The sequence below is a fragment of the Danio rerio genome, chromosome 24 (assembly GCF_049306965.1).
Source record: "Danio rerio strain Tuebingen ecotype United States chromosome 24, GRCz12tu, whole genome shotgun sequence".
Classification (NCBI taxonomy): Eukaryota; Metazoa; Chordata; class Actinopteri; order Cypriniformes; family Danionidae; genus Danio; species Danio rerio.
The window spans coordinates 25,986,472-26,002,766 of NC_133199.1; the positions used below are offsets into that span (position 1 = coordinate 25,986,472).

At 32.8% G+C, this 16,295-nt stretch overlaps 1 protein-coding gene across 1 annotated transcript in view; it reads right to left on the bottom strand.

The window, feature by feature from the left end:
• Positions 1–409: 409 nt before the first annotated feature.
• dap (death-associated protein) overlaps positions 410–16,295 on the bottom strand; it is a 32,337-nt gene continuing 16,451 nt past the window's right edge. Inside the window, 2 exon segments of the mRNA NM_131572.2 lie at positions 410–991; positions 6,355–6,397. Coding sequence (NP_571647.1) covers positions 872–991; positions 6,355–6,397 — 163 coding nt within the window. The 3' untranslated portion in view covers positions 410–871.

The window sequence follows — 16,295 nt, forward strand, 5'->3', positions numbered from 1 at the left end:
CCTAGATAAGCCTTTAAATGTCACTTTAAGCTGTATAGAAGTGTCTTGAAAAATATCTATTCAAAAAAAAGAAAAAAAAAATCAAATATTATTTACTAATAATTCTGATAATAATTACTAATAATTCTGACTTTAAATGTATATTAAGATCAATTATGCATTGTATGTGCTTTATTTTTAGCACTTATTTTCTTTGTGAAGTGCAATTCAATAATATGAATGCTTTGAAGAAAACTATTGAAATTGTTTTATTCAGTCTATAGGCAAATTTCTGAAATAAATTCAACCTGGACCACTAAACACAGACCGCATTTCAGCTCAGCATTTTAACACTAATCTGCCAAAGCACCGATATTTTCATGTAATGCAATTCTGGCTCAAAAAAAAAGTGTCTTTAAGAGCAAAGGCGTGCGTGGTTTTATATTAACTCTTTATTCAGATATCAGATAGCCACACCTAGTACCTAATGCCTAATATACAACATTCACCAACTTCAAAAAAACAAAACAAAACTGATTTATACAATTTACATCTCTCTGGAACGATTCATGTAAAATTAAAAAAGAAAATAAAACATCCACAAATCCCTCATGAAATGAACCCATGGAATTAGAATGTTTCTGATTGGCGATCTGCAATGAAGCCTTCGATTTTTAGTGTTGCGATGATTTACAGATACGAAACAAGAAAATGAATGTTTGTCATGATACTGGTCGAAAATGGACACTTGCAGGCACAGACGGAGGGAGGGGGAGGGGGCGTAAGGAATGTTTGACGGCAAGAGAACCCTGGCAACCTGAGCAGGTGTTTGGGGTGGTGTGGTCCTGGCCCCATGTGGGGGGGCCCGTGATGTTCTGGAGCGGCTGAAGGCTCATTTCCTGGGCTGGTGGATGTGCTGGTTAAGGTGCTGGCCAGCAGGCAGCTTCTGTGCTGAAGGCACAGGTTTCTGATGGGCCACCTGGGCAGCAGCAGGGGTGAAGTCTTTATCTCCCTGAAAACAACCAATGGCAATGCAGGATTATCATTTGTGCATAAAAAAGGGAAATGGTAAATGATTTGTCAGCAGTTAAGTACATTAATACCAATAATTGATGCAATTTTTAGTCCAAGGCAACTTTAGTTTTCACATTTTGCACCACATTGTTTAAATAGCAAATCCTTTTGTGCCATTTTGTGAACTCATGGGTGTGCTGGTCTAAAATAGAGGTGTGTTAAGGCGCATTGTTGGCACTTTGCTTTTTAAAAAAAAAAACTGAAATACACTGCATCATTGACCAACTAAAAGCAGGTCTAAAGTCCAGTGCAGAGTGCATTAGTTATGTGCCTGTGAGGGTCCAAATGCTTACACATTACTTAATACACACAAGATGTACAGCAATACACAAATATTTTACATGAAAAAAAAACAAAAACTGAAGGATTAAAACGTTACAAAAATTATTTTTTTCTACATATAAAAACCACTGCCTCCATCATTTTTTCAGATCATTCATGCCTATTTGCATTTGTATAATATTATTATTAATATTATTTTTTATTATATGCATATTTATATTTATTTGGATAAAATCAAATTTAGATTTCTCCACCTGTCAGGTTTTAGATATGTCACCATATGGGGGATAAGGTTAAGACATGTGTTTGGATACAACTCTTGGTTTTTTGATCACAGATCTTTATTATTTTTCATTTATTCATTTGCTGAAAATTAGAAATGAATTTAGAAATAGTTTTAAAAATAAATCTTTGCGCTTAACAAATGAAACTAAATATGTAAGCTAATGAATGTCTTCAGTGGAGTGGGCACAACACCGTTTCCTTATCCACGTAAGGAGTAAAGAGTAAAGACAAAGTAAAGAGGCCAAATGGAGGAGGTCCATTCTTTATCCTCGTGCAGATTGTTTGTTTGTTTAAATGTATTCTCACTAGAGAAGTGTTCAGTTTTTCCGTTTAAAAACTCTGCCATGTAAATAGTAACAGTAATAGAAAATAGTTATGTCCTTAATGCTTTTGCGCCATGTGCTTTTGATGTTGGACTTAGATCGTTAAAATAGAGCCAATATACTTCCAAAATGCTGGTAACCATTGAATTACAGTTTATGAATAACCGATGACCACACTTTCAGTTAAAAATCTAGCAAATAAGTTCTAGTAACAAATTATAAAAAGTTACATCAGATTATTTTTCATTCAAAATCAAACCATCCAAGGGAAACATTTATTTGAGTGTATACAAATACAGTTGAAGTCAGAATACAAGCAATTTTTAATTTTTAAAAACAATTTTACGGTCAATATTATCAGCCCCTATAAGCTATTTTTTTTTGATAGGTAAGTTATTGTATAACAATGGTCTGTAGACTAATTACCCTACCTGCCTAGTTAACCTAATTAACCTAGTAAAGCCTTTAAATGTGACTTTAAGCTGTATAGAAGTGTGTTGAAAAATATCCAGCTAAATATTTTTTAATGTCATCTTGGCAAAGATAAAAGAAATCAGTTATTAGAGATGAGTTATTAAAACTATTAGGTTTAGAAATGTGTAGAAAAAAAAAAAATCTCTTCTACGTTTAAAAGTAATTGAAAAATAAAATAAAGAGGGGGTTAAAATTCAGGGGGGCTAATAATTCTGACATCAACTAAGTCAGGGCTGTCCAAACTCGGTCCTGGAGGGCCAGGAAGTTTTTAGTATATCTAGTAAGAGCTTGATTAGCTGGTTCAGGTGTGTCTGATTAGGGTTGGACTTAAACTCTCCTGGACACCGGCCCTCCAGGACTGAGTTCGGACAACCTTGAACTAAGTTTATACACCCAATATAAAAAGATCTGACTAACTTTTTCATTTAATGACGCAGCCTAAGAATGATATTTAGTACTGAATTATGAAGAAAAAATGCACAATACATTTAGATTTTTTTAGGTGGAGTAGAATGTTGATGGTGAATGAAGTCATTAAAAAACGATGTATTTGAAATTGACCACACTGCTTGTTGTAAGCTATCAAAATCAACAGAGCAATAATAAACAAGCAGACAGAAAGCTGAGCATAAGCATTACAGAAAAGATCAGAAAAAAAAGAGCATTAAACATTTAAGCGTTGATTAAAAAGATGCGTCTAAAAACAACGATTAATATCAACTACATGTTTTGCAGTGTAGTTAAAAGCCCCTTTTCTGCCTTAGTTTCAAGTTTATTAAGATGAAAAGAAAACGGCACGCAAAAGCATCTGAATGCAGTCAACTGATGCCCAAATAACAAGAAAGCAGCGGTCACAGACATTCTTCAACACCGCTTTAATCTGTATGAGTGAGTCTTTCAGAGCAAATATGCGGAGCTTTTGAAGTAGATTATGGGATGGACAGTCCAAGATGTGCCACATGCCAACACTGAACAAAAGCGAGCCATTTCTCAGCTTTCTGTCTGCTTACCAGCTCGCCGGAGGACAAAAAGAGCCTCAGATGTGACTATTTAGAGAACAAATATTGCATAAATTGTGTCACTAGAAGCAGTTTGGATCACTTGGAAAGGAAAAAGAGAGCAACGCCAGAGTAAAAGACTCCATGTGCATCGTCCTGCAAAGTCACTTGTAATAGCAGTGAAATGCAATCAAACCCTTGCACATTTGACATTCACATTTAATAATAAAATGTCCCTCTCATGATGTTGCACGCGCAGATTGATGCATTTAGTCATAGTATCTATCAAAACATAATAAATCCTGAGACGTGGCCAATCGTGTGGCGGCGGAGAGGATTAAGGTCAGTTCAGGCTGGAAATGGACTCAATGTGATGAGACATTCAGGAAACCTCATCATTCATATCATCATCTCAATATGTGACGCAAGACGGAAACGCTTTTATCTGAGAAACCATCTATCTGTGTCTGAACATCAGATGAGCATGAGGGATTTTAGATATAAGCAGGTTTAGCACCGCTTTGGATTTTATTATTAACTATAATCAATCTTAATACTATTATTAATATTATTAATACCTGAATGTTATTAAGAAATTAACTGTTTATTAGCACTTATAAAGTATCTTATTTTAGATCCCTAATCCTCCCAATATTTAAACCAGGGGCGCCCAAACTTTTTGTAATAGAAAACATAACTTTAAGCCATCTTGCTAATGCAGTATAACATTTAAAATGAAAACTTACTGCAATAAAAACATAAACAATCACATGTATAACACTGTGGAGTTCAATGATGAATACACTAGTCAAGCAGAATCTGCCTTTGCATTGACTTGTCCTCCATGTGTCGGGTGTACAGTCAGAATTACAGTGTACACATTCAAATTGAGACTGCATCTGAAATTACCTACTGAAATGTACTACTCGACCATTAGAGGAGTATGTTCTATACAGTATGAATGCGAGTAGTATGAATGGAGACGTACTACATCTGCCTATTGTCATCATTAAGTGACATACCTGCGTCAGTTGCTTTGTTTTACTCCCATTTCATGAATTCTCTCACGGTGTATCATGGAATGCATACAATATGCAGCTTAAATAGGATTCATTTACTCCATTTAATTTCAGTTAATAAAGGAAGGAAACAAAAGGTTACATTAGATTTGAAATGACAATCTCTAAACCATGCCCATCATTCTTCCTCTATTCTTAGATGGCGGGCAAAATCAAAGGTTACTACAGGCCAACTTTGGCCCTTGGACCCTAGTTGGGCATCCCTGGCTTAAATAGTCTACTACCTTACCAACTATTTAGAAGCAGCTAATTAGTAGTTTATTGAGCTAAAGGTCGTAGTTAACGGTTTGTTAATAGAGTGAATTATACATTAAAATAAATGTTGAACAAAAACTTTTGTTTGCAGAGAACAAGTTTACAAGTTTGAATATTTTTGGTTCTATATTGTATGTGCTCTGAAACTTTGACTTGAAATTCCTTAAAGGTTCAAGACACCCTCAAGTACTTTTAATTGAGATTTTAACAGATTTGTGTGTGTTTAGCATCAGTAAGGACACTGTCAGCACCTGTCAGCTTTAATTGTGGGGAAAACTGGATAATTTTGAGCTTTTGTCAGCTAATTTAATCTTTAAAATGATTTTTGGGGCGGGATCATAGCGACTGCTTATGAAGTAATGACTTGTCGGTTTCTCATTATTATTCATAGCAAAGTTTTCTTATCCTATGAAAAAACCCAGCTTTTTATTTATGAGAGCATGTGCTTTCTGAAGTTAAGGTAGACCTGCCAAGCTGTGAGATGCAATGACTGGGTAAGACCACTTCCACGCACGGCAAGCAGTATTTAACCGTTCATGAAGGGTTGTAAAGTTATGCGTTGTTTCCATAATCCACAGGGTTTTTTGCATGTTTTTTCCCCCTGTCTGTTAACAGTTGAGTTCATTACAATTCAGACACATTGCCTATATCCGTGCAGCTGTTTTTGCACATGTTTAAAAATGTATAAAAAAAAAATCTGAGACGGACATTAACTAAAAGAGGCGGGTTTCATGGCCCTTTAAGTGTGCTTCTAAAAATGAGTGACAACAGTGATAATTTTAGTCAATTCAATTCAATTCAGCTTTATTTGTATAGCGCTTTTACAATGTAGATTGTGTCAAAGCAGCTTCACATAAATGGTCATAGTAATTGGAACAGTGTGGTTCAGTAACTGGAACAGTGTGGTTCAGGTTTTAGTGTTTAAGTTCAGTTCAGTTCAGTTTAGCTCAGTTCAGTGTGATTTAATCATTACTGAGAGTTCAAACACTGAAGAGCCAATTCATCGATGCGTAGCTCTACCAATCCTGAACCATGCGAGGCAGTGGCAACAGCGGAGAGGGAAAAAAAACTTCACCTGATGGGAGTGAAGAAAAAAAACCTTGAGAACCAGACTCAGTTGGGCACGACCATTTTAATTTCTCCGCTGGCCAAAAGTCTTGAAAAGTCTCACTTAAATCATAATATGACATTTTTCATATTGTAATAAGATGAATGTATGAGTGTAATATATACACAATTAAGATCCTTTTAAATTGATTTGTGTTGAGCAAACATGAAGGAATTTTGTGGAACCCAGCATTTGTTATTTTTCAAGTGTACACTTATACATACATATATACATACATGCATTTTTTGTTAGACCATTAAATTAGTTACATTTTATTAAATACTATAAAGAAATATTTAGCCTGATTAATTATTCAGGTATCAGAATTATATTAGACCTTTTAAAAACAAACAACAATTTAAATACATTAGTTGCTCTAAGCTAGTTTGAGAAAGTTAAACACACTGGTGTAGATCAGCAAAGCTCTAACTGTTGAACGAGGGATGACCTGACCTCTCCATTTTATGACGCAGTAATGAACGGACATTCACACCTACCTTAGTGACAACTCCAGAGACCACAACAGGCAGCTTTGGTGGTCTGAAGATTAGGAAAAAAAAAGAAAACAAGTTAGAAACAGAAATCTATGAATTTGAAATCAACAAAACAAAAGTTTCTAATGTATGTGCTAGTTAATGAAGCATTAGCAAAGCAGATGACAAAGTGTTTGCGAAAGCACTCTCATTTCATGGCAGCAACAGAGTGTAAATAAGCTTGTATATTAATCAGTCTCCGCATTTTGAGGATCATTAATTCTTCCATAGGGAATATGTGGAAAGGAACATAAACAGCTGCGTAGTGTGGTAATGAATAACACCACTCATATTTCAGAGGAATGTGGGTTTCAGCCAGACTGGGCTCAATAGTGCAGCCTTGTGTCCGCATCCAAAGACACATTGACACTGGATTTATTCAGAGGTGAAGGACAGAATTTGACCTAACAAATGTTTTCTGTTTGCTAGTACAAGTAGCAGTGAAATGAGGTGAAGTTTACTAGCATAAAAACCAATTAAAAGAATACAGATGTGAATTTAGACAGCAGCTTGAGAGATGTGCATCTGAATCAACAGAAGGAATTCCTAATGGTCCATCTATATTCTAATTACATAAATAACTTATGCTAATTCATTTGAAATCATTTAGCTTAAATGCCTTTTAAAATGGTGTTTCAGCAAAATAAAAGTCTCCATGTCATTCCTTATATTAAATTTAAATAATAAAAACCATGATAATTTATTTTCTCAAAGACTGATGATAGATATTCTTATATAAAGTATAAGTATGTTCTTTTTCAATTTATTAAATACATAAAATAGTTTGTTTCTTATGAATTGTCTTAATTTCTGAATGCAGTATTAGAATAAATATAAATCTCAGTATTTCCATGATAATTTATTATTATTATTATTATTATAACCTTTATTTTCTCAAAAGACATGTTGAGATTAACATTTTTTAAACACTTTTTCAAGAGTGTCCTGGCCAAGATTAGGAAGTACATGTCACATGGGTCTAACAGACAACAAAAAAAAAAAAAAAAAAAAAAAAAAAAACAATTGACAGTTAACCTGAATAATTAACATCTACAAGCTACAATCAATTTGTAAATCCTTTAAACTCTTTTTAAAAGCATTTAGTGAAATCAATTCTTCAAACAGCAACTTTGTTTGTAGATTATTTTATGCAAAAAGTGCTGCGTATTTAAAAGCCTTTTTTCCCCATCTCAGTCTGCACTTGAGGAACAGACAGTAAATAAATATCCAGTGACCGAAGGCCATAGCTAAGGATAGGTTTTTTACAAATGTAATTTTGTAGATATGGGAGTTAACCCAACGTAGATTTGTAAACAAAGATATGCCAATGCTTGAGCCTGAATGGACAAAGCAGACCAAACGTGTACAACAAAATAATTACCATTATATTAATTTATATTAAGTACGATTATAATCAAATTATTATATAGTGTGTATTCTAAAATATTTTTATAATATATTAACCTAATAACATCATCTATTAATCCAAAATACCATCTAAATATAATGATATGATTTCACGATCAATAACATTTAACTTTAGTTTTCAAATTTTGGCATTCATATTTAATATTTAGTATCAATAGCTTACATATACTATAGATTAATAATGATTTGATCAAATGCTTAATGAAAACATTTAAATTTACATAAAAATACTAAATATGAATTATTATTCATCAGAAAATAAATGAATAATTACAAATTCTTTATTATTAATTTATGAATTATAAAAAAAAATTAAAAAGTATTTTAAAGCAAAATGCACATTATGCTATTACAACAGAGCTATCTGTATACTGCAACAACAACAAAAAATTATGTAATTATACAATAAATTACAATATTGGACGCACTATGCATCATAGACAATCATTTCAATTAACTTTTAACAAATGCATTGCATTTATTTTCTGAAGCCCTACAGACACAGCAAGTCCTGTGGCAAATAACCAGAGTTATCCATCACCGTCAACAAAAGTGTAAATTATAATTGTATTAATGTCAATCTGCTGTATGAAATACACCGTTGAGCTGAAGGTCAACAGGAAGAATGATTATGAAGGCAAGAGCTCAATCAGAAATAAAGCCTCATCTTCATCTTAGCACATCGGATGCATGGACTGAATGCTAATGCTTCAAATTAGCCACAGAAGCATCGTCATATAGATTTCAGCATGTGTGATTGACGTTCACCAAAATCACCAATTACAGCAGGATAATTCCTCTAATTGTGCTCGAACATGCTATGCAATATCATGGACAGGAGATTGCCTACAGTCTGCAGTGATGTTGTCAAGTGAAAAGTTATCCAGCCATCCATTTATCTGACCCTGGACCATGTCTTATATTGTACTGGTATATTTTGAACATAGCCAAAAAAAACATTGTATGGGTCAAAAGGATAGATTTTTCTTTTATGCCAAAAATAAATTGAATATTAAATGTAAAAAATATTCCATGAAGATAAATTTTATATTTAAAGCAGATCAAAACTTGTACAATTCTCTTTGAACTTAATTTAGACAACTTTAAAAAGACAAAAATCCCAATAGTTGGATTTTTTGAAGTAACTTATTTTTTCAGGTTTAGATAATGCATAAATGAAAATTTACATAAACTTACACTAATGACTTTTTTGTGGTCAAGGGTAACATACAGTATTCGTTTTATTGCATAAATTAAAATATATAACACAAAAATAGCTATTATTATTATTATTATTATTATTGTTGTGGTTGGATGTTGCTTTATTAGATACAAATTAAAAATATAAAATATAAAAATATAAAAATAGTCTAATTATTATTATTATTATTATTATTATTATAGCAGGGAAAATAAAGTATTGAACGTCACCATTTTTTCTCAGAAAGCATACTACTAAAGGTGCCGTTGACTTGAATTTTCCCCCAATAAAAAACAAACAACCCCACCCCCCCAATCTAATTGCTTTACAAATTAAGTTATGCATAATAAAATGAAATGACACAGGTAAAAAAGTATTGAACACATGAAGAAATAGAGGTGTAGAAAAGCAGTGAAAGCCCAGAGAGCTGCTGAAATCTCTTAGTAGTTCTTCAGCAACCCTCTGCCCTTCCTCATAGTAAATAAATATTAGCTACTTCAGTCCGACAACTACATTATCTGGATGCTGAAAATAAAACCAGAGTGGACATTTCTGCAAAACAATTATCCAAAACAGCCAAGCAAACTCTTAAATGGTTTCAGAGAAAGAAAATCAAGCTGTAGAATGGCCCACCCAATGACCTTACCTGAATCCAATAGAAAATACAAATTAAAGATCAGATTTGATTGACGAGACCCATAGAACCAAACGATAACAGATTTATATATAAAAAAAAAAAATTGAATGACCTTTATTATATGAAACTGTAACACCAACAACTCTTGCAGCAACAACATCAAACATGACGACAACAACAAAGAAAGTAAATGATGACAAATATCTATTATTTTGGGCGAACTATCCCTCTAAACCTCGGCCAGTTTTCAAGGCCTCTGTGAACATGCACATGTAGCAACCATTGGAGTCTGATGTAAAACCAGGTGCTCCAGGCTGCAAGTAAGGTACAAAATGGCCTATAAACATTCCCGAGGGACAGGGAATTTACCGGCACCATCTGAGCACAGAGCAGAAACATGGCTTCAGGCCTGTGCTAGCCGTCAGCCGCAGAAATGACTCTCATTCATTTTCCACAGCCAAGCATTTCCCTTAAAGCACAGAGTCAAAAGAGAAGGTCAAGAGTGATAGTCGACCTTGAAGAGAAAAATGGTCCAATCGAAGAAAAAAAAGAATCGTAAAGTCAAAGCAAAAGTTTTGTATTGTGTACTCAGGGAACAAAGCTAGAGACCAATTGTTGATCACAGGGCAGAACACATCCAGATGTCTCTACATACCTGAAGTGACATGAAATGCAAAACTGAGACATAATTTTAACTGAAACATGAAGACTGTGAGAGACATATCGCACATGATGTCTCTAGACCAGAGCAGTTAATAAACATGAAACCAGTCCTCATTCAGCTCAATTGATAGTTTTTTATGTGCTGTCACAAGGTTGAATGATTACACTTTTTTTTTTGACAAAAAGCTGGATATTTGTTGTGCAATGAAATATAGCATTAAGGCTTGGTACAGCCTTCTGTACCTCTCACTATGGCTGATGCGCAACTTTAAAAAAACGGCACATTCGATGCAGAAGTATAAACCAGCCTTTACTAAACGACAAGGAGACATGCCTGGGTTGTGCTTCGACAGAAATTACTTCAAAGACCAGTCAGAAAGGAAAATGTATCGATTTGTGCTGGTAGCATAATGGTACCATCAATGATACCATCATGACCCATAACATGGTACCTACAAGTAAAGTTTGTGATCATATCTCTGTTTTGTTCTGTTGATATGTGATGCAAATAGACGTAGCTTGAAACAGATGGAAATATGACTGGTTTGTGTTTAGTTTCTATTGAGATCCTACTGTGGCTGCCATTATGACCCTTGGTTTTTGAGCACAGAGTGAGTATACTACAATAGATGCAAACACAAGAGGAAATTATGATTCACAGATGTTTTTGACACTACATATGAATGGCCTCGTAAACAACAATGGAGGACATACTGCAGATGATGTTCTTGCTTCTTAGCATGTCAAAATGACAACAAGCTTTGTTTAAGATTGTGTTATTATGTTGTCTTAGACAACATATATATATATAACAAATAGATGGCTGTGAATTTAAAAATGGCAATTCCTGAGTTGTCGTTTCTCTGGCTTGTTGCACACACAAGTGACAATTCTCTGTAAACCAATCAGTGTTCTGCGGTGAGCCTAACTTAATGCATTATAGTTTGCTGTTATGGAATGGAAACAACGGAAACAAATTCATACTGTATTGTGCTGCTTCTATCATTCTATCAGAAACGTACATTTTTACATCTAAAAATGAGCCTTAAAGGTGTATTGCACGCATTTTATGTTAAATTTAATGAAAATGTGACAGGACAGACAGACAAACATGGGGACAATAGTAAAATAGTATTTATTTGTGGAATTTATCTATAATTTCATGTTTTTAATCAATTAATTTGAATTATAACAACTTAACATGGCCATTTCTGACGTTTTTTCCCCCCTAAATAACAGTGTTTATCATAACAAAAACTATTAAAGCCGTAGGTTAATTTGGGCTGAGGACATGGTCAATAACAGGGTTTGAACATTTATAAAGTGTTTTTAATAAAGAAAAGAAATCTGGGAAACAAATGAATGACATATTCCCTTACAGAACAGCTCACAGAAATCAACTATCAGTCCAATTTAGACATCTTTTGGGGATCAAATACTTGTTAATCATCGTATACATGGTTTTTATTTCAAGGACAGATAATGTATGTTTCTGTAAAACATTTCTGAAGAGCGGGATGCTTCACATACAAGAACACATTTGATTGGTCAGAAGATCTGATAAGAAGCTAGGTGATGTCTTAAAAACGATTTATTCTTATTATTTTCATAAGTGAGACACGAAAGATTGAATGCTTATATCTACTAAATGTGAATTGTGTTGCAGTTTTAAAACACACTAGCTTATAAATCACTTTAAGACTAACATATTGACATTAACAGCCCAAAAAACATTAATGTTGATTTCAGGGGGACTTTAAGACTGAACATAAATGAAGGCATTGTGAGAAGCTTTGGCTGTAAAATGCTGTGAAATGAGGAAGATGTCAGACGTTTGTGGCTTTCATCTTCCTGTGCGGAGGCAAAAAAAACTCCAAAGACAGTTGAAGACAGTGAAGAAGGGAGAGAGTCTTGCTGAAGGGATAATCTTCCTTTGAGGCATAACAGTTCTGCACAAGCTGCTTCATCACTTCCTATCGTTTAAAAGAAAGCTCTGTATAAACTCAGATTAAACAGACACTCTTCATTTAAAAACTCATGAATCTTATAAAACCCCCTTTCAAGAAAATCTGAGACTTTGGGATCAAGCGCAGAGTTATTAAACGTTATAATCCAAATTATTATTTTAAGAAAGGAGCAAACAGGATTCTTTCTTCTGAAGAGTTTTAGTTTGTTTACAGTATGATGAACGGAAGATAACAGATGCCATCTATCGTTTTCTCTTCAATAAAGTCAGTCAGGTCAAATGTTTAAATGCTGGCATGTGATTATTAAGTGGTACACTTTGAGCATTGTGCACCAATTAAGAGTTATGGTATATAAAGATGTTAACGAGCATGTTAAACGCATAGCGCTTTCTTAGCGATGCCAATCCACACCTGAGGGTGGCAGCAGTGAGCTAGAGTTAAAATGATCAAACCAGGCCAGAGATAGAGGAAGCACTGAAGTCAGAACAAAAGAGCCTTATTCAGTTTAAAATCATTGATGAAAAATCACATACTGAAACACATCTCAGGGCAAATAGAGATCAATAGCCCTTTGAAATATTTAATTGTTCATCTTGAAAAGCTGAGCTCCTCCTGGTATGAATGAGAGTGAAAAGTGAACAAGAATGTTCTTGATACAAATAGATTCAATTAAATCGTCCCTCTTTTTACATTACTATTCAGAAAAAATAAATGTTATATACATATATAGGTAGATTACTAGAGAATACAGCAAAATAAGACATCAACTAAGCTTTAGCAATTAAAAATCCATTAAAACTGCAAGCTGATAGTGTCAATGTTGCAAATTGGTTTCAGTTTTTTTTCAACAGTATTAATATTTTATTATAACAACAACAAATAGTACATACACTACTGGTCAAAGTTTTAAACAATTAATAGAAATAAAGTGAATAATTCATAGAAATCTAATTATTATTATTTTTTTATTTTAACTAATTCAGGGTTTCTGCTGGTTTCACAAAGTCAAATTGAAGACTTTAAGACATTTTTAAGACCATTATCAATGAAATTTCAGACTTATGCAGGGCTAATGATTAAGGATTTTTTCTAATGGAAAAGATGTTTGCTTGGCCAATGAAAAAAATTATAATTAGTCATTAATTATACTAACTTACCCACATATTTTAAATAATGTGTAAAACAAGCAAACCCTAGTTGTATACATACATAAAAAAAAACTAAAGAAAACTTAAATAAACTTAGAAAACTATAATAATCTAAATGTATTTACAACAGTCTGTCCAGGTTTGTGTCCTCCTCACCATATATGGTCTATAAATATGGTCTATATATGGTCTATAAATAAGAACTTAAATATGGTCACATATGGTCTATAAATATGGTCACATATGGTCTATAAATAAGAACTTTTAATCCAATGTTTTTGTCAGGAAGATACCATATTGGTAAATAAAAGTAATAAATGGAGTTTTGTTAAAAGTTTTACTGGATGGGTGTCGGCCTGATTGGATAGCTGCACATGGACAAAGGAAAATGAAGACCTGATTAAAATGCTTTATGACCTACAAGGCAAAATTTCAGTGAAGTCAAGACTTTTTAAAGCCTAAAATTAAGTTTTGGACATTTAAGACATTGTAAGACTTTTTAAATGCCTGCAGACACCCTGTGAATGCTTCTTCAAATCTTATGCTTAGAAAAACTGTTTACAAAAATATAGCATCATCTCAAATGTGGTGAAATAATTAATCGTTTAATAAATGTGCTTTTACTCTATAAAGTTAAATAAAAATTTGCAGGAAATATCTATTTTTTGTATTATTTTTAATAATTTAGTAATTAAAAAAAACACATTATTGCCTGTCCATATGTTCTGATCAAATGTAGCATCAGTTATTAAAAAAGCACAACAATCTTTAAAGCACTGATAGAATGAAAACACGAGTGATTCAGTTCTTGTTCAATTAAAAGTAATAGATTATAATCTTGCATTGCTTTTTAAAAAAGTAACTAAATGTAGACTTTACTTTTTTGGAAAATGTGTTGTGCTACTCTTTTATCCACCTGGGCTGGGCTTGCTTTTTTAATAATAAATATATAAAAATTTACATTTTTGAAAAATGTAAAGCTCTTTTTCATCAAAAGTGAAATGTGAAGTGAATAAAACTACAGCACAGAGGAGATGTCAGTCTATAAATAAAAAAAACTAATAAAATGGTGTTACTTTTTAGAAAAAGTCACTCAGATATTTTCTAGGAAATAAGAATGCATTAATGTGATTATGTAATGCAGAACCTCCAACTCCTGCATATATAATGTGTGACAGCGGTTTGTCAGAAGGAAGCCCTCTGGTAGAAAGTGACAGTGAATCTGTAAGTTATTTTACAAGCGCAGCTTCACAAGCCTATAGACAACTGCTGCAATTAACAAGTTGGCACAGACGTGCAAAACCACCTGTTGTCATGGCAACCACATGGCATAGCTTTTATTTACCGATGAGCTAAATCAGGAAAAACCAGCAGAAATCTCTTGTCTGGAGCTGAACACTACAAACGAAGCAAAATCAGACTGGACCAGAAGCTTTCTGCTCTCCGACATTAACAGAATAAAAACTACTTACAAAAACATAGCAATTGATTATTTTTCCTTATAAATATTTCAAAAACTGCTTATGTATTACCTTTATTTTAAAGAATAATGAATAAAATAAAAAAATTAAATAATAAAAAAAAGTAATATATTATTGTAAAAATTATAATAAAATTCTAGTAATAATCTAATCTAAATCTAATAATAATTATTATAAAAATACTACTATTTATGTAGATACTGCATGAAGCGACATTTCTAATTACATTTAGAAAAATGTATAGAATTTTAATATAATAACAATAATAATGTTTATAAAGTATAAAAGTAACTACAGATATTGTAGAATATTGTACGGTATTATTATTGTTATTATTATTATTTGAGTAATAGAATAAAACACATTATAAATATATATCTCATGGTACAGCATTACCAATAATAATGTTTCTATTAATTTTGTTGTAATAATAAACACTTACATGTAATTCACATTCAGTTTATTTATAACATTTATAACAATTACCTATAATAAACATTCACATAAATGTGTTGAATATACTTTTATACAACAGTTCTGTCTGGTTCTCGAATCTGATTGTCTGATAGCAGTGATATATTTAAGTAATATCAGCACCCGTACAGCCTCTTTACCCTGTGTATTACTCCGCCCACATGCAGCCAGCAACAAGCAGACTACAGATCTAAAGTTTAAAAGATGCTTGCTCAGCTTGCTCAACAGTCAGCTTATGATTTGAATCCAATGCGGAAAGTGGTTCCTCATACAAAAGGGTTTTTGAGACTCTCCATGTTTGATTTTGTTTTTATATACACAATCATACCGTCAAACTGTTGTATAAACGCAATACCACACTCGTAGCAGTGCGATATGGCTGTATATCGGCACTGGTGGGGGCACTAAGGCAACGCATGCCTCCCACCAGTGCCGATATACAGCCATATCGCACTGCTACTCGTGTGATGTTGTTTATTTATATGCTAATGTAAAAATAAGAATAATAATAAGAATGATTGAATATTCTTTTATATATTTGTTATTTTATTTATTAGCCTTCAACAATAACAATACATTAAATATTACTATTATTGGTCTACAAATATTGCTATATAATACTATTACTGCTATTATTTGCCAATTATTTATTATTATTATTATTATTTATTATTTATAAGTGGGTAAAACAACCATATAAACCATATAATTTTATGTAATCAGGTAAATATATTTATAGATAATTATAATTAGCTAGATTTGACAAAGTAGTATAGCACAATGTATAAAAAACCTTTTAGAGTCATATACTCCTACTGGTAGCTGAAACTATAATCAAATGAACCAAAATATTTAACAAACGAACACATGAGGTGGATCTGAGCAGGGGTTTGTTAATTTGAGGTG